This window comes from Engystomops pustulosus, chromosome 8, assembly GCF_040894005.1.
Source record: "Engystomops pustulosus chromosome 8, aEngPut4.maternal, whole genome shotgun sequence".
Classification (NCBI taxonomy): domain Eukaryota; kingdom Metazoa; phylum Chordata; class Amphibia; order Anura; family Leptodactylidae; genus Engystomops; species Engystomops pustulosus.
This window is the reverse complement of record NC_092418.1, coordinates 90138600-90160758: the sequence shown is the minus strand read 5'-3', so window position 1 is coordinate 90160758 and position 22159 is coordinate 90138600. Positions and strand designations below refer to the sequence as shown.

The 22159-nt window shown below is 41.5% G+C and overlaps 1 protein-coding gene across 2 annotated transcripts in view; it reads right to left on the bottom strand.

Moving 5' to 3' along the window:
- The window catches only part of LOC140075597 (dynein axonemal heavy chain 11-like), a 222770-nt gene that overhangs the window by 120872 nt on the left and 79739 nt on the right, over positions 1 to 22159 (bottom strand). The window contains exons 1-8 of one of the 2 annotated variants that reach the window (XM_072121699.1): positions 14296 to 14439; positions 13510 to 13714; positions 12466 to 12631; positions 10808 to 10910; positions 8959 to 9198; positions 7175 to 7336; positions 6760 to 6953; positions 5676 to 5838 (exon numbers count right to left, since the gene is read on the bottom strand). In XM_072121699.1, the coding sequence (XP_071977800.1) occupies positions 5676 to 5838; positions 6760 to 6953; positions 7175 to 7336; positions 8959 to 9198; positions 10808 to 10910; positions 12466 to 12631; positions 13510 to 13636 (1155 nt within the window). In that variant the 5' untranslated portion in view covers positions 13637 to 13714; positions 14296 to 14439. Of the gene's footprint in view, positions 1 to 5675; positions 5839 to 6759; positions 6954 to 7174; positions 7337 to 8958; positions 9199 to 10807; positions 10911 to 12465; positions 12632 to 13509; positions 13715 to 14295; positions 14440 to 22159 lie in introns of those variants that run through there. The other variant, XM_072121698.1, reaches the window with a different exon arrangement.

Sequence of the window (22159 nt, the reverse complement as noted above, 5' to 3'; positions counted from 1 at the left end):
ACTAGGGGGTTGCTGTATACTACTAGGGGCTGCTGTATACTACTAGGGGCTGCTGTATACTACTAGGGGCTGCTGTATACTACTAGGGGCTGCTGTAAACTACTAGGGGGTTGCTGTATACTACTAGGGGCTGCTGTATACTACTAGGGGCTGCTGTGTACTACCAGGGGCTGCTGTATACTACTAGAGGCTGCTGTATACTACTAGGGGCTTGCTGTATACTACTAGAGGCTGCTGTATACTACTAGGGGCTTGCTGTATACTACTAGGGGCTGCTGTATACTACTAGGAGCTGTTGTATACTACTAGGGGCTTGCTGTATACTACTAGGGGCTTGCTGTATACTACTAGGGGCTGCTGTATACTACTAGGGGCTGCTGTATACTACTAGGGGCTTGCTATATACTACTAGGGGCTTACTGTATACTACTAGGGTCTGGCTGTATAGTACTAGTGGCTGGCTGTATACTACTAGGGGCTTGCTGTATACTACTAGGGGCTGCTGTATATTACTAGGGGCTTGCTGTATACTACTAGGGGCTGTTGTATACTACTAGGGGCTGCTGTATACTACTAGGGTCTTGCTGTATACTACTAGGGGCTGCTGTATACTACTAGGGGCTTGCTGTATTCTACTAGGGGCTGCTGTATACTACTAGGGGATTGCTGTATACTACTAGGGGCTGCTGTATACTACTAGGGGCTGCTGTATACTACTAGGGGCTTGCTGTATACTACTAGGGGCTGCTGTATACTACTAGGGGCTGCTGTATACTACTAGGGGCTGCTGTATACTACTAGGGGCTGCTGTATACTACTAGGGGCTTGCTGTATACTACTAGGGGCTTGCTGTATACTACTAGGGGCTGCTGTATACTACTAGGGGCTTGCTGTATACTACTAGGGGCTTGCTGTATACTACTAGGAGCTTGCTGTATACTACTAGGGGCTGCTGTATACTACTAGGGGCTTGCTGTATACTACTAGGCGCTTGCTGTATACTACTAGGGGCTGCTGTATAGTACTAGGGGCTGCTATATACTACTAGGGGTTGCTGTATACTACTAGGGGCTGCTAAATACTACATGGGGGCTGGCAGGCTGTATACTACTGGGGGCTGGCAGGCTGTATACTACTGGGGGGGTTTGACCTATGCATTTCCCACCCTCGGCTTATACTTGGGTGAGTAGTTTTTCCCAGTTTTTCGTGGTAAAATTAGGGGTCTCGGCTTATACTCGGGTCGGCTTATACTCGAGTATATACGGTAGATAATTACTTGTCACCAAGACCTATTCATCTTAAACGGATAAAAAATTATCTGTAGAATGGCTCTTTGGGATAAGTTAGTGGTTGAAGTTCTAGGAAGAAGGGTTTGAGAATGATACCTAGAATGGCTGCAGTGAAGAAGAAATGGAGGAGACATGGCAGAAAATATGAGATTAGGTCTTAAAGCATTACGAAATTTTATAAACTAATATTGTAGCTGATATAAACTTTGTAATTAACTTTATTACATAAATATGTTCTTGTGTCCTTCTTATTCCCATGCCTTTCTTCCTAATGTAAGCAGTTTGTTTACTCTATTGACAGCTCAAAGATAATGGAACCTGATAAATGTTTCAATGACTGACATTGCTTTGTGAAAGTATTTAGCCCTCTTGAACTTTTCTACCTTTTGCCACATTTCAGGCTTCAAACATAAATATATAAAATTGTAATATTTTTGGTGAAGAATAAACAACAAGTGGGACACAAAATTTATTGGATGTTTCAATCTTTTGTAAAAAATAATAAACTGAAAAGTGGGGCGTGCAATATTATTCGGCCCCCTTAAGTTCATAGTTTGTAGCGCCACCTTTGGCAGTGCGCAAGTGCAATTTCACTTGTTGGCGCCATGAAGTCCACCAACCTAGAAGTGTAAGTAACATACTCTGTTGTATTTAAGGGCTCTGGCAGAGCATTTATGTGTATATACTTGTCCGTTTTTTGAGAAAGGGTCTATGACCTGGAACGCGTTAAAGGGACCATTAATCTGTACCATTTTACTCAATATTGATCGGTATGATCTAAAATAAATTAACCTTCTTCATTATATCGGCTGGACCGTGGTTTGTATGACCCCACTAGAGGTCTCCTACATACAAGGGCTCAAGTGGTCGTGTTTGCTATAGCGCCCCACGATAACTCTTACACTGTTACCTTTCCATATATTCTTTTACCGGAACCTTTGGTTTCGGGTATGTAGAGTTGTGGGAGCTGCTGATCTTTACACACCAGGCCAATTCCGGATTGGAAAAACCACGGACCGTTCCCCAGGAGTGGGAATTCATGCATAACATCAAGTTTCTCACAAGGTGAGCACCTTCTATACTACCTTGAAAACTCAAGTACCCGGCTATATTACCCGAGGCGCCGTCCTCTGTTGTTCCCGTTTTTTCTGTTTCTGTAGTTCCTATGGATATCTTTGAGAAATGGCTTCTTCTTGTCACTCTTCCATAAAGGCCAGATTTGTGCAGTGTACAACTTATTGTTGTCCTTTGGACAGACTCTTTCACCTCAGCTGTAGATCTCTTCAGTTCATCCAGAGGGATCATGGGCCTCTTGGCTGCATCTCTGATCAGTCTTCTCCTTGTTTGAGATGAAAGTTTAGAGAGATGCCTGGGTCTTGGTAGATTTGCCGTGGTCTGATACTCCTTCCAATTCAATATGATCGCTTGGATAGTGCTCCTTGAGATGTTCAAAGTTTGTGAAATATTTTTGTATCCAAATCTAGCTATAAACTTCTCCACAACAGTATCATGTACCTGCCTGGTGTGTCCCTTGGTCTTCATGATGCTCTCTGCGCCTTAAACACAAACCCACCGAGCAGGTGGATTTACACAGAGACTTTCTTACACACAAGTGGATCATATTTATCATCATCAGTCATTTAGGACAACATTGGATCATTCAGAGATCCTCATTGAACTTCTGGAGTGAGTTTGGTGCAATGAAAGTAAGGAGGCCGAAAAATATTGGACTCCCCACTTTTCACTTTATTTTTTACAAAAGTGTAAAATATCCAAAAATTTTGTTACATTTCAAAATTGTATCCCACTTGTTGCTGATTCTCCAGCAAAACAAAATACAAAAGGTAGAAAAGTTCAAGGGGGCCGAATACTTTTGCAAGGCACTGTAACTCTGTAACCAGTCCCTGGATAATCCAATGTGCTCATGGAAAGAGGTAATCATTAGCCTCATAATCTGTCTGAAGTGGAGGGACCTCGGAAGGCTATCAGCCACACTGCTCACTCCAGAAGAAAGAGCAGAAACAAAAGAGAGAAGTTGGTTTCTTTAGTGAAGTATATTACAAAGTATCAACTGGACTATTCATTTCTGAAATGCAGGTGGCTTAAAAGGTTTATGCTTTAAGGTTAAAGGAATAGCTGTAGCTAAATGATGTAACATACAGAAATTCAACGTGTGTGATTCAAACGACTCCAAATGTATGCCAGCTAATAATTCCATGCACATTGGAAAGCTTTCCAGTACTGTGGAAATTTAAGGATGTCATTGACTGCAGTTTAATCTATCAGTAGGTTCCTTGCACACAAAAGTATGCTCGTGCAGGAGAGATGAGGAGGAGTGAGCACTGCATACAGAAGTCAACGGCTGGCATCGTAGCACTAAAAAATATAGAATAAGTCCTATTTTTTTCCCAGCATGGTCATGGTACGGTGAGGCAACGTGTACTCACCGCACAAGGACTGGGTGCTGTAGGATTCATTGGGGGACCATATCCAGCCGCAAACTGTGCGGTTGGATATCGGTCCTGCGCACTTTCATGTGCATGAGGCCGAGGCTGAAAAATACATTTGCGTAATAACTATAACATACGCATATAACAGTTGTTTCTCCCACCCATTCAGCCAATGGTTTGTCTCATAGCATCAGGTAGCAGTTTATATATTACTCCGTTAAAAGCTGCATTTTTAGTTACATTTCTAGTCAAACGTTTGTCTATTTATTAGAGAGTATTAGCAAATCTGCGCCACTGCTAAACAAAATTGGCACATTCCACATTTTCGGCACAATCTGAGGCATAATTCTGGCATATTTTTTTCAGTAAATCTCTCCCATTGTCTGTAACCTCCATACAAGTACCAGCCATTGTGCACCAAAGCAAAACATGGCAACAAAGAGGATTAGAGACTGTCTAGTAATAAAGTTACTGTCTGAATGGGTAAGTTGGATACCATGGCAACTACTGATCCCCTCCGTCAGTTAGAGAAGACCTTCGTGTAATTAAAGACGAGTTAAGAAATTGGTTTATTTGTTTTGTATAATTGTGGCAGCGCTTCTTCCACATTGACCTGCAAGGTGTTTTGAAAAAACAATATTTGCGAATGGATAATTAAGCAAAGAATTAGTTGGAGGCATTGTTTACTCATGAGAAGTCTCGTTGCTTCCATTTTAATTGTGCTGAAGTGCTGGAAATTGCATTGTTTATGTAGCACATAATGAGAAGAAAACCTGTTCACCTGCTTGGTACTAGGGGAAGCCTTACAAAGTACTATTTACAGGTCCAAAGGATGATGGTAATTACTCATCTGTGTCAATGTTTTAATGTACGAGTTGCATGTCAAGTGAATTATTAGTTATACAGAATGTTGCTGTAACCTTGCAGCAAATAAAAATTAAAACTGCACGGCTCAGAGTCTAGAGTTTTTTTTTGGCTGGCTGAGTAGAGAATTTGGCAGTGTCCATCCGTCGGACTTCATGGTTCTAGAAGTGAAAGATGGACAACCAGAAGCCTACATGGAAAAAATCAAAATCGCCTTCCAAAACGGTGAGGGGGGTTTTCCCCCTCCACAACCAACATTATTTCATGGGGTACATGTACCACCTAGTATGTAAAACGATAAGTGTAAATAGTCAAAATTGGGAGTATAATAAATGAGGAGTTTAGGTGAGACAAAAGAGGAGTGAGAAGCCAAAAAGGTTTGTTTTGTAAACTTGTAAGAGATAAGTCATGGTTTGAAGAAGTCATCATGGGGTTTCTGCGACACATGTAAAAATGAGGACAAATACAGTAAAAGATGTCAGCTGCAAGTCATTGGGGGTCATTTATCTTCAAATTTTCCGTTTTTTTCTTATTTTTGCGACATTTTTTGCACATTTGATAAATATATTTATCCTATATTTGCAACTTTAAGCACTTACTTTAGTAAGCAGCTCCTAGTGCCGTTTTTCAGGGTGATAGGTCCTCTTTAAATCTACCACTGTATGGTATGGTAGGTTTGTTTTGTAAACTTATAAGAGACAAGTCAGGTTGGAAGAAGTCATCATGGGAGTTTGGCACAAATGAAAAAAGTAGGACGTATACAGTAATAGATGTCAGCTAAATGGTTACTGTACTGCATTCACGTAAAGGTAAGCAGAGTGCTGCATAGAACTGAAATCTTTTACTATATGGTTATTGTATGGTGATTATTTTGGAAAAGCTAGGTTGGGGTACTTACATGTATGTGCCCCCCAATGTGTTATGAACCTCTAGCTATGCTATCTGAAATGAAACTTTTTCTTTTTAATCATACAAATATTTTCTCCCTCAAGTAGACTTTTGACATAACTCTTTACATTATCAACATATATCGAAAACCCACTTTTTCCTGATAGGTCTAGTAAAATCTTACCCGAAGATCATTGATGCTATAACCTTTGCGAAGGGTTAGTTGGAAAACTTCAAGCGAACTAAGGAATGCGGCCAGACGACACAAGCTCTGCTTGCCGCTACCTCCGACTCCAATCAGCAGTGCATTTCCATATGGAAACTCCAAAATTCGACTGATGCGGCAGCTAAAGTTGAAGTCAAAGTGAAAAATGATCAATCTTTAAGCACAAGGAAAACCGTCATTATGAGAGTAAGTGACACTTGACAAGACTGTTTACCCACCATAACAAGCAGTGTAAGTACATTTTTCTTTGTAAATAAATATTGAGCTAGAATTGTAGCCCTAATGATCATAATTCCAGAAAAATCAATGATAGGGATTTTATGGTAGAGTAGCATATGTATTCAGTGCATTCATAATCGATGAACTGTGCTAGAGCTGTAAAACTCCTTCATTTGTGCAGATATTGGGTTAACAAGGAATACTTTGTTTATTGGAGATAGGAATGATAATATTCTGCGACTGGTTAGGTAAAGGGAACCTACCAGGTCCCAAATCACTCACCAAATAAAACCTGTATTGTGTGGGGCAATGTATGAGGTTATTTTTCAGGAATCTATAAGTTTACCATTTTATTTATCGTTATGCATATTCAATAGGGGCGTGGCTATGCCTGCTAGTGCACCCATTTTTTTCTAACGGGTAGGGGGGGGGGTGTTATGTATCACCCTGCATGCTGTTTGAAAAGCACACTGAATGCAGAATGAGATTGAGTATGGGTGGGCAATAAGTGACAGTAAGTGACTATCACTGCTTGGAGACAGGGCACCACCGCTGTGCATCTTCACCAGAGACAGTCAGCTTACAGCTTTGAGATGACTGTTGGACATTGCTGTTGAAGGCTGCCTTATAAGTAAAGTGGTCAGGGACCCTTGGCATGCACCCTTGGAACCCAGCCTATAATCCAGCCCTGGATACCCTCTATCTTGCACCCATTTATTTCTGTATCTAATGAGGGACATATGTGATGGTGATTGTAAGTTGCTTTTAGGTAACTTTGCACAGAGCAAAGTTGAGAATAATTTTCCATTTCTCAAAAACTTACATGTGTTGAATAGCTTCTTCGAACAGAACCAGGTTCATTGCAGCGTGAATTTCATTATAGTGCTCCAGAGAATCGGACAGAATTCTCGTCAGTTTTTCCCAGTCAGATATTGGAAAGTAACGTGGTTCTCCAACGCCATGAGCAAAGTGGCAATAAACCAAAGGCTTATTAATAAACATGTGCTCATCTATACCCTGCGGGGTAAATAATGTGATGATGTGAGTTGCGTGATTAAATGATGAAAATGCTTTTTATGTTTTTATTCCCTACAATCAACTATACATAACACACATGCACTTGATCTAACACTCATAGCCAGCAGGAAGAACCTAATGAGGACACATCTTATTGCTCATTCATAAAGAGCGATTTTAAAGAACCGAAGTCAACCAAAAAATTGAAATAATGCACAAACCTCAAAAAATCTTTTTCCTGTGTCCATGAGCACTTTTGTAAAGTGCTCGATATCCTTCTCTTCCATGAGTTTATCGGAGTATACTCGGGATGATTCATGTAGCCACAAGTGGACTAAATCGCTGGAGAAACGGATGCACTCAGGTGATGCAAAAAGCATTCCCTGTGTAATAGAGTATAACACAATTCCAGAAATTTGGAAATGGTAGAGCCAGAAGCAGTTTTTACACGAGAAGCGTAACAATCTACAGTTTCATGCGTTTCAGTTAGATATTGTTTGGTGCGTCACTTTTGTCAAAGGACCCTAACTATAGGAAGTAAAGGAGAAATCCAACTTAAAGCTATCATTAGAAATGGCAGTCAGTATTCGACCTCATGCACATAATGGGACACATTTACTAAGGGTCCGCAGACCGCGATTCTGTTGGGTTTCTGAATATTTCCTTTTTGCGCTAAATTGCCCTGGGATTTTGGTGCACGTGATCGGATTGTGGGGAATCGGCACCAGCTTGCATCGGGGGGGGGGGGGGGGCTGCCATCAGCCAACCGGACTGATTTGGACAAACCACGGGATTAAAAAATTTACTTGTGTCACAAGATCAAGCACTTACATGCACCAGGAAGAAGAAGGTGAAGCAGCACATGAAGGAAATTGGACGCACGACCTTAGTGAATCACGGCAGACCCGAATCCTCGTTGGACAATGCACAGCGGGAATCGCGACAGGACCCGGTAAGTAAATGTGCCCCATGAGCTAGGAGCACAGACAACTCACGACCCCATTGCTTACTATTGGACATGTTCAGGGCACAGTGTATACACCTTGGTGCTCATTGCCCACGCCCAATCAGCAAAAGATAGGGCAGGTCCTATTCCTATGGCCACTTCCATATGGTCACTAGGCAGTCATTCCCTATGGACATCGGCAGAGTCAGTCTCAGACAGGTTGGGGGGTCACATTTGTCTGCATGAGGCCTTAGATTGGTGATGGTCTGGCTCTAACCAACCTCATTGGTCAGCTGTTTAAACAGCTTTCATACTTTGTCTGCGGGGTGCAAATAATTATTCTCTAACAGATTTTACTAAGCATTAAAGGGGCATTCACATTCAGTTTGATTAATCTGCCATATATAAACATTTCTTCAATAAGATATTATTACATTTTTTTTATTTGTGTGAAGATAATTTATCATAAATGTAGTCATATGGTCCCTTAGAAACAAGACTGACTCCTTGGATACGGCCACCTCTGCTAGAGGGATTTCTCAAAGAAACAAAAGGTTTTTGTATATGAAATGTCTTGGAGTTACTGCATGTCCCACAGCCGTCCTGTGGTAATGATCACTGAAGCCAGGTGGTCAGACAGGACTCAATAGTGTATGTGTGGCCACCTCTGCCAAAAAGTGAGGTGGTCGTATCCAAGGAAGCTAATTTTGTTTCTAAGGGACAACATTACCACATTTATGAGAAATTATCTTCACACAGGAACATTTTTTTTAAATAACATCCAATTGAAGAAATGTTTACATATGACAAATGCATTAAATTAAATGTGAATGTCCAGATGGGAAAAACCCTCTAAGGAATAAACTCTAAGTTCCTCAAATAACGAATATCATGTATGACATACAAATTTAGTTTTGGGAAAAGAGGTTTTTGCTTGTGTTGGTTTTTAAGGTTTATTGTGAGCTATTAGATGAACACCAAGTGGAATTTTAATTTGGTCAGATCTTTGGGGAAAAAAACAAGAACCCACAGAATGGTTTAACAAATCATCAATATTACCTGAAAGACTTGGGTTAAATCCCGCAGATTAAATACATAATGAAATCTTATTGCAGTTGGAAGAAAATTCTGAGTCATCTTGTGATGGAGACAAATAGAGGCTTGTATCAGGGAAGGCAAAGACTTGACCACGCTGTAACTGAAGCCTCCATGTTGGAAATGAGCAGTGATTATCTTGCTGTAGATGGTAGTTAAAGCTTCTGTACCCGGAAAGTGCACGGCAAAAACTGAGAAGTGTCTCTAAAAGGTTAAACCCATTATGTGGAATTAGACATTGGAAACCTAGTAATATGAAAAGTCATGTATAAAACGGTAGTGACTGAAATGCGGAAGAAAATATGTATTTCAGGCTCCATATCCATTGCACTCTTAGAGGGAAATTTATCAGAAGCGTCTCAGCTAAAACTGCACTTGCTGGCCATGGAAACCAATCAGAGCTCAGCTTTAAATTTTATAAACAGCTGTGGTAAAATGAAAGCTGAGCTCTGCTTACTTACCATAGGAAACTAGAACAATTCTGCTCATGTGCGGCCACAGCCGAGACTACACAGGGGCTTTGCCAGTGGTCTTTATTTATACAGGTCTCACTGACAAAGCAAAGTTAAACACATGTTGGGTGCTGTCCACCTTTGGTCAAAATGTATTGTGTATGTGTCCTCTGTTATTCCTCTAGGTAATGTACAATACTTGTTTGTAAGAAAATACCTTGACTTGTTCTGAGGACTAGACCTTCTATACAGGTTACTGTGATCTATTTATCACATTATTTCTCCATTGGTGGACTTTTTCTGTGTACCATATATACTCGAGTATAAGCCGCCAGAGTATAACTGAAACCCCTAATATTAACCCAAAAAACTGGAAAAACCTATTGACTCGGGTATAAGCCGAGGGTGGAAAGTGCATTGGTAACAGCCTCCCAGTATATAGCCAGCAAGGCCCCTGTGGTATATGGCCAGCAAGCCCCCTGTAGTATATAGCCAGCAGCCCCCTGTAGTATATAGCCTGCCAGCCCCCTGTAGTATATAGCCAGCCCCTGTAGTATATAGTCTGCCAGCCCCTGTAGTATATAGCCTGCCAGCCCCTGCAGTATATAGCCTGTCAGCCCCAGTAGTATATAGCCTGCAAGCCCCTGTAGTATATAGCCAGCACCTGTAGTATATAGCCTGCCAGTCCCTGCCCCCAATATAATGCCTGTAGGAAAAAAACAAACAGTGTACTTACCTTCCAACACCCCCAGCAGGTCTTCTTCTATACAGCAATGCTCCGGCATTGGCTCTGTGAGCCAATACGCAGCTTATACACTCGGCTTATACTCGAGTATATACACTCGAGATATATACGGTATATACTCGAGTATGTTGTCTTTTTTATTAAATATCATTTTAATTGATCTAATGAAGTGTTATTTTATGCTTTCTACAATTTGTTTCCATGTTTTGTGGTGTATGTCTTGTCATACTGTACCTTCCCAACTAGATTTAATGTGTGTATGTGTATGATAAACATGTCCCCCACACATCGGATTGATATAATTCTGTCTTTACATTTTTCTTACAAAAATCATGATAAAAATACAGTTAAAACTACAAAATGGCGCTGAATTATTTTCTATACGGCACTGATATATTGTGTTTGATATCCAAGGTCATAATCCAGTCTTGTCTTTGGATCGTGTAGAACACGACTGGAAATATAAATCTCCATTTATTACATAAACATATGATAACCTTTCTCCCCCTGTAGCTATGGTAACTATAGATCACACGTGTGACAGGTGAAGTCAAGCATCACGCAAGTCAAGCATTTCACAATCTGAAGACAAGTGACATACTGAACGGTATATTACCTGCAGCCGAGGATTAATGGAAAAACTTCCAGCCGTGGGATTCATGCATGTTATATATTGGCAATTGTGAATTTCTTTAGCCACCAATTTCTGTCTGTCATACCTATAGTAATCACATAAACATAAATACTGACTCACGTCGAGCCGGGAACAACCACCGCATCTTATTTACTGCTCTGTAACACATACAGCATGATACATGCTATCAATAAGGGACATGAAGGATTTTTGCACATACTACAGATGCACTTATAATATTAGCCTATTGGAAAATGCAAACGTGGCTTATACGTGGCAGTAGCTGTTTGCTTTGGTATGATGTCTTATAGGGACGGGCAAGGGTTTTCAGTGATCAAGTAGCTGATTTCAGCAGGAAAGCTATGGAAATGGCAATGGCATATGTACCATAAGTGCAGCCAAAGTAATATTTATAGGGCCCTTGAAGACATAGATGAGGTGTACAAGGCATCAAAAAGTCCAAAATTCAAGTACACACCACAGAATCACATGCACCACTTTTTTATTTTTTTAAAAGTGTCCGTGACAGGACATGGTGAAGCAGGATGGAGATGGCCTGATAAGTCATCTCTACTACAACCTGTGCAAAAAAAAAGTGTGGGGTATAAATCTACGCCAAGTTGGACCTGGTTTAGATTTTAGATTCTGGTGCATGAATGCTGCCCGAAATTTACTAGGGGTCTGAACCTCTCAGTAATTTCTGTTTTGAAATGCATCAAAAATGATTAAGACTGGTGCACAAAGCATTTCGAGTCACTACAAACTCTATGATCGTGACTTCAGGTGGGCGCTCTTTGGGGCACATTTACTTACCCGGTCCCTCGGAGTTCCTGAAAGTGCATTGTCCCTCCGGAATGCACTCTGCTGCGATTCACTTAGATCGTGCGCCCGATTTCCTGCATCTGTCGCTTCCCTGCTCAGGTCCAACAGAGTTCACCATCTTCCTCTTGGTGCATGTAAGTGTTTGGCTTGTGACACAATTTTGAAGTTAAATCCTGCAGTTTGTCTGAATCCGTCAGATCGTCTGATGGCCTGCCACCCGATTTGTGTCGCATGAAAGCCGTCGCAATTGCGCCAAAATCCCCTTTTAAATCCCTGTTCCAGCGGCGCAAAATGGAAATCGTTGGAATGTCCGATGAAAGTGTGATCCGCGGGGCCCTTGGTAAATGAGCCCCTTTGTCTTTCTTACGTTGGACAATTGTAACTTTTAACTGAATATAAAATAAAACCTTTGCATTCAATATGCACTTGTGAAGATTGTGCTGGTCCATTTCCCTGCATTTAGAAATATATAAACTTAGTTTCCATATATCGCCCTTCCGTAAGACCATTAACTGCAGCACAGTGTTAACCATTCCCCATGATCATAATCGCGTGTAGATGCGATCACGATCACCAGTGTTCTGCTTCTTGAATATAATGTAAATGAACTACAATGAAGCCAGAGGGAGCCGAATTTGTAAAATAGCTCAGTATCTGTGTAAATATATGTTCATCCCCCATGGACAGTATAATAGTCAGTTTTGGATTCTGCCACTGCACAGACCCATCTGGCTCAGAAATAGCTGAATATAATATTACATACCTTGCACAAGAGGACATCAAGGTAAATAGTTATGGATGAGTATATTACTACTCACCAGTGGCTGTAATCCAGGTGTTGTCTTATTAATGTATGAGGTTGTACTGTGCTGTAAGCATCAACTTCTGGCATGTTGAGGTCATCTATAAAATAAATCAATTTTTTGGTGCCTGGTGGGGAATAGTTCCGCCCAGCCCTTTTTTCCAAAGGTTTTTCTAGGATGCCTAGCAAAGACAAAAAGAGAAAGACTTCAAATTGAAGATATCACAAAGGAAAATGTCACAGAATGAGGCAAAACAATGGACAATGGGGAAAGTTAACATGTCCTAGACCAGTGATGGTGAACTTTTTAGAGCCTAGAGGTGGCTGCTTCTCTCTTTTTAGAATCTCTTATCAGGGCTTCTACATCAGGACACTGAGGTAGAAGCCCTGAAATGATCGCAAATGATAGATTATTACTAGCTCTTGTGATCATTTTTCTCTTTCATCTACTCCAGGAGGGGGGAAGAAAGAAAAGGGGCGTGGTCAACAAGGGAGTGGGAGATACAAGGGAGTGGGGAGTTCCTGTCCCTTCAACGGCACACTCGATGCAGCCGGTGACTTTTCATACATAATGGGGCAGATTTACTTAACCGGTCCCGTCGCAACCCCGCAGTGCGCTTTCCAACGAGGATTAAGGTCCGGCGTGATTCACTAAGATCTCGCCCCCGAGTTCCTGCAGGTGTCGCTGCTGCGCCAAGGTCCAGCGGAGTTCACCTGCTTCTTCCTGGTGCATGTGAGTGCTTGATCTTGCGACACAAATCCGTTTTTAAATTCCGCAGTTTGTCCGAATCCGTCGGGTTGTCCGATGGCCCGTCCCCCAATTTCTGTCACGTGCAAGCCGGCGCCGATGCGGCAAATTCCGATCACGTGCGGCAAAATCCCATGGCAATTCCGTGCAAAACGGAAATCATCGGGAAACCAGGCGAAAATGCGTCCGGCGGACCATTAGTAAATGAGCCCCTTTGTGTCTAGCAGATGATGGGTGACATTTTACAGATCTATAATGGCAAAGAGCATTTATAGCATCAATGTATACTGTGTATTTAGGTTGAAGACTTACGTTGCAGCATAGCAGACGTGGTGTAGTAGTTGAAAGGAACTTTGGCTACAATGTACACTTCTGGAAGTTTGGAGAGTTTTTCAGATACCAAGATTGTCTTCCCCACACCAGCATTGCCAACTAACATTATCGGTTTCCCCTTCTCCAGCAGTAAATCCAGAAAGTACCTCAAGCGTACAGTTTCAGCTGTGTGTACCAGGACAGTCTGGGTTTAGAATGAAGAAGGAAATGATAAATCAATTAGGATTATTTAGAATCAAATAGCTTGTTTGACAGGTATAGTGGTCTATGTCCTGTTTGGACGTCCATGAAGGAAATTTTTATTGTAATGTGTGTGTGTGTGTGAGTGTGTGTGAGTGGGGGGCCACGATATTATGTAATTTACCAATTTACATCTATTAAAAGTTCTGCTCTGCTTTCTTGATATATAAAGTGAAGCCTCTCGTCAGACATTCCTGTCCATAAAATGGCCACAGATGGTGTGTCATGTGACAACTGACTATAAGCAATCACCCTGCCAGGATCTTATAATAGTATTCATGACTAGAAGATTAAGGTCCTGGAAGGGTGATTGTTTATGGACAGATAAGATCACATGACCCTCCATTTGCAGCCATTTTATGGACAGGAATGCCTGGCTGATGAGGTAAAAGATAGGAGGCTTAAAGGGGTATTCTAGGAATCAGCATAATTCATATACAAATGGGTCCCTAAAATATAAGCTAACATGTAATTAGTTGTTATTTAAAATGCTGCTCCCCTTAGCAGAAAATGCTGTTGACGTACACTGTAGTGAATAAATGAAATGCTACTGCCCCTTTAATCAGTACGTTGATTTCCTCCGTGCGGAGCAGACACAGGACAGAAGATGGCCGCTGGTCACAAGTCCACATCACATGGCCTGCACCTGCCTGGGCAGGTCATGTGATCACCACTCATTTAGCTGTAGTCGGTTGGTTGCAGTGCACCCTGTATGGCCGGTGTTGTGGCGAGACGTCATCTCAATGATGTAATGTGCAGTGATGGCAGTTACACATCATTACTATGGTAACAGAGCAGGACAGTCTGTTACATAACTGGGATCAGAGCATAAGAGGGAGGAGAAGTTACTGAGAACTAAAGGATCATGGGACTTTTCAGTGGCAGCCATGTTGGTGATAACTCCGCCTACTTTAGAGAGGCCATAACATTTTGTAAATCAGAAAATCAAACTATTTAAGCATTGATTTTTGTTATATTCATTTAATTATATCATTGTGGGTTTTTGTATCAGACGCTCATCTTCCCGGAATACCCCTTTAACTTTACATATGAAGAAAGTTAAGCAGAACTTCTAATAGATGTAAATTGGTAAATTACCTAATATCTTACCCCCCCCACACAAAACCATTTGACCTGGACAGACCAGCCAACGATCTAATGTACGTTCTGGTATTTTGGGGGAAAATCAGACATTCTGGATTTCAACATGACTGATCCTAATAGCTAAGCTTCCATAAAAGGTGAATGGAAGTTACTTAATTTTGTGACTTATCTTATACTTCCATGTAAATTGTGGAATAGCTGTAAGCTGAACAAGTATTTCCATAGCTATCAGAGCAATAGGGCCTAAGTCGAGGTGCACTGAAAGGCTCATTTGCATGTAAATAAAAACGTACAAGCAGGTCAGGACATTCCCCTACAAGGCTATATATTTTTTTTTTTATTAATGGTCTTTAAGATAACAGATTTCCTTTAAGATTACACAATTATTGGATCAAATGTAATTTTTAATCTATTTCATTAATAAATACATACATCAAGGACATCTATATTGTGCATTGCATACGACAATGGCATCAAGTATGAAATATATGCAGTGAACCCAACCATGTCATAGGCCGAAACCTGGAGCTTAAGGGGTTATTATGCCATAAACATTCCTCCCAGACTATTCAATACCACCGTGAAGACCACAAATTGTAGTTCAAATGTGTCTTCACTTTAAGTGCGCTGGATCATTTACTTTAACAATGTGAACATGTTCTCATTATCACATTCAACTTGATTACGACAGAGCCTAATACTTAAAAGCACCCTTGAAATGGAAGAAGGCATGAACGCATGATCAATTCCTAATAAACTGAGCAATGAGCTAATATGGGTTGAGTGATTTAGACAAGGAATATCAGATAAAAGATGTACAGCAGATAGACACAATATAGATGATGTGAATATGAAAGGAGAGAAGGGTGTGCTCAGTCAAACACTTAATCCCACAAGAACAAGTCCATGAATTCTACCGTTTTGTAGAAAAGACGATGAGAAACTGGAGAACAATGGAGATAAAACGATACAAAGTTTGTCTCTTCTTTCCCTGTGGACAGTGGTGGATTAAGTGTCCCATGGGCCCCGGGCAGTTCACACGACTAGGACCCCCTACCAGTGTCCAAACCCATGTGTGCCCGAATGTTAGGACTTACTGTAAGTGCTACTCTATATACTCTACATCCGCCATATCATTAATCTTATAGTGTTCGTAAAAGTAATTTAATGATGAACTTCCTACCTGCTCTTATAACTCAACTATATAGGAAAGCCGATCACATTCCCTAACTGCATGAAACCCTCCACCCGACTACAGTCCAGACCAGATCTCCCATAGGATATATGGATACTGCTCCTGGCCCGCCCTCTGTGCTCGGCAGCTGATCTACCCCTCATACTATAAATACTTGCGTATAAAGCCGAGGCACCTAATATTACTGGAAAATGTTATTGACTGGAGTGTAAGCCCTTAGGGTAGGAAATGCTGACGCTACTCTAATAACATGGCCACCTCATTAATGATATGTCCACAGCAGGTGCCCCCTTTACAGAAATGTCCACTGCAGAGCCCTCATGTCCACTGCAGAGCTCCCCCTTTACTGAAATGTCCATGGACAATGCCCCCTTTACTGAAATGTCCACAGCACATGCCCCCTTTAATGAAGTGTCCACAGCCGATGCCTCCTTTAATGAAACGTCCACCCCAGATGCCCCCACTTTACATAAGCCGCTACAGCCACTTAGTATACTCACCTTCCGGCTTCTTCTTTTCGGCCCGGCAGCTCCGTGTTCTCCGACTTCCGGCCCGGGCGTATCACTATGACGCGGCGGTTTCGCGGCAACGTGACGTCATAGTGTCAGGGCCCGTGCGGCATATAAACTATGACGTCACGCGGCCACGACATCACTACGTCATAGTCATGGGCTGGGGCCAGAAGACGGAGAACACGAAGCCGCAGAGCCGGGGAGAAGAAGCCGGAAGGTGAGTACAGGCAGTCCCCGGGTTACATACAAGATAGGGTCTGGAGGTTTGTTCTTAAGTTGAATTTGTATGTAAGTCGAAACTGTATATTTTATAATGGAAGTTCTAGACAATTTTTTTTCTTTTGCCCCAGTGACAATTGGAGTTTCAAAATTTTTGGTGTAATTGGACCAAGAATTATCAATAAAGCTTCATTACAGGCATCTTACAGCTGATCATTGCAGTCTGGGACTATAGTAAAGCATCCAGAGAGCTTTACCAGAGGTCACAGTGGGCAGAGGGGTCCGTCTGTAACTATGGGTTGTCTGTAAGTCGGGTGTCCTTAAGTAGGGGACCGCCTGTATAGATTTTTTTTAAGACTGCAAATGTCAATGCTGCATGATTTAGTAACCTATCTCCATGTTGTAGAAGAGATCATCTGCAGCTTTATTGCTACATTTACAACTGGTAATGTCACTTAAAGGGGTTGACCACTTTTCCTCATACTTTGTGTATTGTCTGTATAAATGGTGGAGGTGGGCTATAAGGTAATTTACCTATATACATCTATCAAATGTTTAGCACAACTTACTATTAATATGTAAAGTGCAGCCTCCTGCCTTATACCTCAACAGCCAGACAGTCCTGACCATAAAATGGCTGTATATGGAGGGTCATGTGATGTTGTCTGTCCATAAACAGGACTTTTGCCAGCACCTTGATCTTATATTCATGAATAGTGAATGAAAGAGTGGGAGTTGGCTCTTCACCCTGGCTCGGCAAGTTGGGTTGGATTTATATTAAAGATATAGGGGGTCATTTATATTACCGTATATACTCGTGTATAAGCCGAGTTTTTCAGCACAAAAAATGTGCTGAAAAACGTCCCCTCGGCTTATACACGAGTCTACTACAAAAAACATGACCACTTAAAAAAATAAACTTAAATACTCACCCTCCGATGTCAGCGCGGCTCCCCGATGTCGGTGCGGTTTACCGATGTCCCCGATGTCAGCGTGTTCCGTCTTATTTCTTCTCCGCGGCTCTTCTTCTTTCTTCCGGCATGGACGCGGCCATGTTTTCTTTGTGGCCGCGCATACTATGACGTCAGCAGCGGCCGCGTCATAGTATGCGCATGCTAGAAGAAAACATGGCCGCGTCCATGCCGGAAGAGAGAAGAGAAGCCGCGGAGAAGAAAGAAGACGGGACGCGCTGACATCGGGGACATCGGTAAGCCGCGCCGACATCGGGGAGCTGTGCTGACATCGGAGGGTGAGTATTTAAGTTTATTTTTTAAGGGCCGTGGGGGCAGGTAGCTGTATACTTCTAGGGGCTTGCTGTATACTACTAGGGGCTTGCTGTATACTACTATGGGCTTGCTGTATACTACTAGGGGCTGCTGTATACTACTAGGGGCTGCTGTATACTACTAGGGGCTTGCTGTATACTACTATGGGTTGCTGTATACTACTAGGGGCTTGCTGTATACTACTAGGGGCTTGCTGTATACTACTAGGGGCTGCTGTATACTACTAGGGGCTTGCTGTATACTACTAGGGGCTTGCTGTATACTACTAGGGGCTGCTGTATACTACTAGGGGCTTGCTGTATACTACTAGGGGCTTACTGTATACTACTAGGGGCTTGCTGTATACTACTAGGGGCTTGCTGTATACTTCTGGGGCTTGCTGTATACTACTAGGGGCTTGCTGTATACTACTAGGAGCTTGCTGTATTCCCAACCTCGGCTTATACTCGAGTCAGTAGTTTTTCCCAGTTTTTGGTGGTAAAATTAGGGGTCTCGGCTTATACTCGGGTCGGCTTATACTCGAGTATATACGGTATGACCCCCTTCTCTGTGCTCTTTTCGTGCCTGTTGTGATTTTTTGAACCTCATTTGCATTTGTCATTTTGGCTTTTTGTCAAATGTAGGGTTTAATTTTTTAAAAAGGCGCAATTTGTTGCGCACATCACATTATTGCCTTTCCTAAGCATGGTCAAGACTAGCATGTTATTGCGCAGTAGGCGCAATAGTATAATAAATTGGAAACATCTGTAAAGAAATGTAATGTAATGACAAATGGGGTACAACAAATGGCGAACTGAGGCGTAACCATAAAAAAAACTAATTAGGCGCAAAACAGCCATTTCCCAGCAAAAAGATGCAAAAACACCAACGGCAAGAAAAAAAATTATAAATGACCCCCATAATGTTTTTCAACATAGTATTAAATGTGTCCAACATTTTTGGCCTAAAATCATCCATCTACCTAAAGATCATCCATCGGACTCCCATAATGGACTCTAAAAGTCCAGCAAAAAATGACCCAATATGGAGTTGACTTTGCAATTAGGCACTTGACACAAAATAGACATTGCAGACGGTCCACGTTTTATGTACAAGATAGTTACTTAAGCTGAATTCATATGTTAGTCAGAACAGCTATATTTTGTAACTCCAGACAAATTATTATTTTTTCTCCCTGTGGCAATAGGAGTTTCATCATTTTAGGCTGTCAAGTATTAAAGGACATCTACCATCAGATTAGCTCATGGTAGATGATTATTACTCACCATTCTGTCCCCATTTGCATCAATTCTTGTATTATATCTTTGAACAGCTGCATTTCGGCAAAATAGAAGTTTATAAAATATTCAAATGAGCCTGAGGCTCTCCGGAGAGCACCTGCAGGCTCCACTGTAATGTCATTCATTAACGTCCCCCAATTGCATGTAGATGCATACATCACATTTAGAGATGTGTCCGCATGACGTCAGCTCCCTCTCCAACATGGGAGAGGAAAGGATCTATCAAGCAGGAGTCATGATAGATCTTATGTGACGTCACCTCCCTCTTCCAGCATGGGAGAGGGAGGTGCAAGAGGCATGCATATTTAGCAACCCGTGGCACCGGACATCTTGTCCCCGTACTCCAGGCTGCTTTTTATAAGTCTCTTTTGTAGGTGATCCCGGCGTATCAACTACTAGGGAAGACTAAGATGAAGAGGAGAGGGGGTGAGTATTTTTGTTTTTTTACTTTTTCCTACTCTTTGATTTTCTTTAATAATAAAGCTTCTTTACAGACACCTTTTATAACTCTTATGTCGACTATTACAGCCTGGAGATAAAGATCAGTAAATTATCAACTTCCTGAGTGAACAGCTTGAACAGAGGTAACAGTGGCAAGAAAGATCCATTTGTAAATAGGGGTCATTTGTAAGTCGGGGACTGCCTGTATTTGTGACATTTAATTAGTATTCAAAATAAAAAAACAGGGAAACGGGGAACAGCCCCCCAGCATCAGACTGACATCTCTTAGGATCGGAGTGGCCAGGATATTTGCAGGAAGAATAAGTACAAACTGAAACAAGTAAGATATATAATCTTATTTTCCCCCAGACAAAACTTACAAAGCAACCATTGGCATTGATATACTCTAGTACACTTCAAGTAAAGGGTTAATAAGCTGAAACAATGTCTTCCAGCCATATGTCACATTAATCTGACTCCAGTCAGCACCCATTTAACTCTATGTATTTCCTCTTCAGTAAGCTTTGCATAAAACTAACCCCAACCCACATGGGTTTCTATAATACCCTTACAGAATGACAATGAATGATGGCACGTAGGTGGAAGCTGCCTGAAGAAGGCTAAATTGTAAGAAGAAGAAAAAAAAAATTGACATTTTAGATTTTAAATGTTACACAGTTTTTATAAAGCTTCAGTCAATTTATTTTATTTATTCTAATGAAGAGCATTACAACTGCTTTACTGCACTGAAGCAAGAATCGATCACATCATTAATCACACCTCGTGAATAGTCACAAATCAGGTCCTAACAGCAAGCACTGAATCAGGAGCAACCAAGCATAAACTCCTTCACAATTTATGATCTCTTCAATTGCATCTTTTCAACCATTAAATTGCAAGATACCATAAATTTTTATCTTCTTCCCTTCAGTCACATTATTGATTCTGCCTTGTGAAATATAGAATCGCTGTAAATCTGGGCTATTGAATTAATTTTAAGTCTTGACTTCAGTTCGGGAAGCCAACATACTAGTAAGGTTGTTAATTCACACTGAGGAACAAATGATAGAAACATTAAAATTTAAATGGACAACAGGGACCTAAAATAGTCGTAGCTCCGTCAATTGCAGTTCTCATCAACCTTGAAGGTATTTCTCTCCATTTCCTTTAGAGTATAAAAGAAACAAGACCATAAACACAAATTATGTGTAAACTACCTGGGATCCGCCTCCTACCTACTTAAAAGTATACATACAAAAACACAGCAAAGAGGGAAGATTGACATGTTTTCTATATCTAAAAAGTACATTCTCTACACGTCAAAGTCAAGTTGTTATTCTTGATTTTTTACATAATCGCGGTATGATTATATCCTTATGTTTGTAGGTTTTTTCAGTAGAGATATCACTCTATATTTTTTGCTTAAAGGGGAATTTCCAGAATGACAACATAGACTATCTGTAACACTGGGCCCCTACTATATATGAGAACATGTGCCAATGGAGTAGCCAATACTAATGAGAACAGCTCTTAGATCTCTTATGCACACGACAATATTTTGGGCCATGAGCTAGCCTCACAAATTGTATGGTCAAGGTGCGGTGAGGTCGTGGTGAAGATGAACGTACAGCAAAATATAGAGCAGGTCCAATTCCTTGAGCATAGGCTTGGCCCGTTTAATGGTCATGGGTGGAATGAGCAGAGCTTACCCTACAAATGTCAGCTGGGCAGCACAGCTGTACACAATCAGGGGCTCATCTGCCATGAGGCGAGATGAAAATCTCGCCTCAGGCGGCAGATGCCCAAGCCCTGAGTGAGGCGGCGAAATTTGGGGCCATGATATGGGCGATTCGGTTTGCGATTGCCGTCCGAATCGCCCACATGAAAACCCAATTGCGTCTGTCTCTTTAAGAGAGACGGCATTTTAATTTTCGCTTCAGCCAGCAAAAACCCTAGAATCGGCCCTGTACACAGTAATAGAGTGCCATCTACTGAACTTATACTTGTGGAAATATTAGAAACTAAAAGAAACTTTATTTCAATCAAATACGAGAAGTACATTTTCCCTGCATGAGAAAGAAGTAAATATTTCAGGTAATTTCTGTTTCCGTATCAGAGAGTAAAATGTGATAGTGGGAGATTTTTGAGTATAAAGAGTAGTAAAACAGGCAGGACTCTTAGGAGAGACAGTAAGAATACTATACACAGACTAATACAATGGGGCACATTTACTAAGAACAGGACAAACTGCACTAGTTGCACTTTGCTTGGGTATAGTGCAGGGTACGCCAAATTCAGGATTTCTGGCGCCCGTTCTTCATTAATCTGGCGCCCCCTGAGCTGCCCCCGACA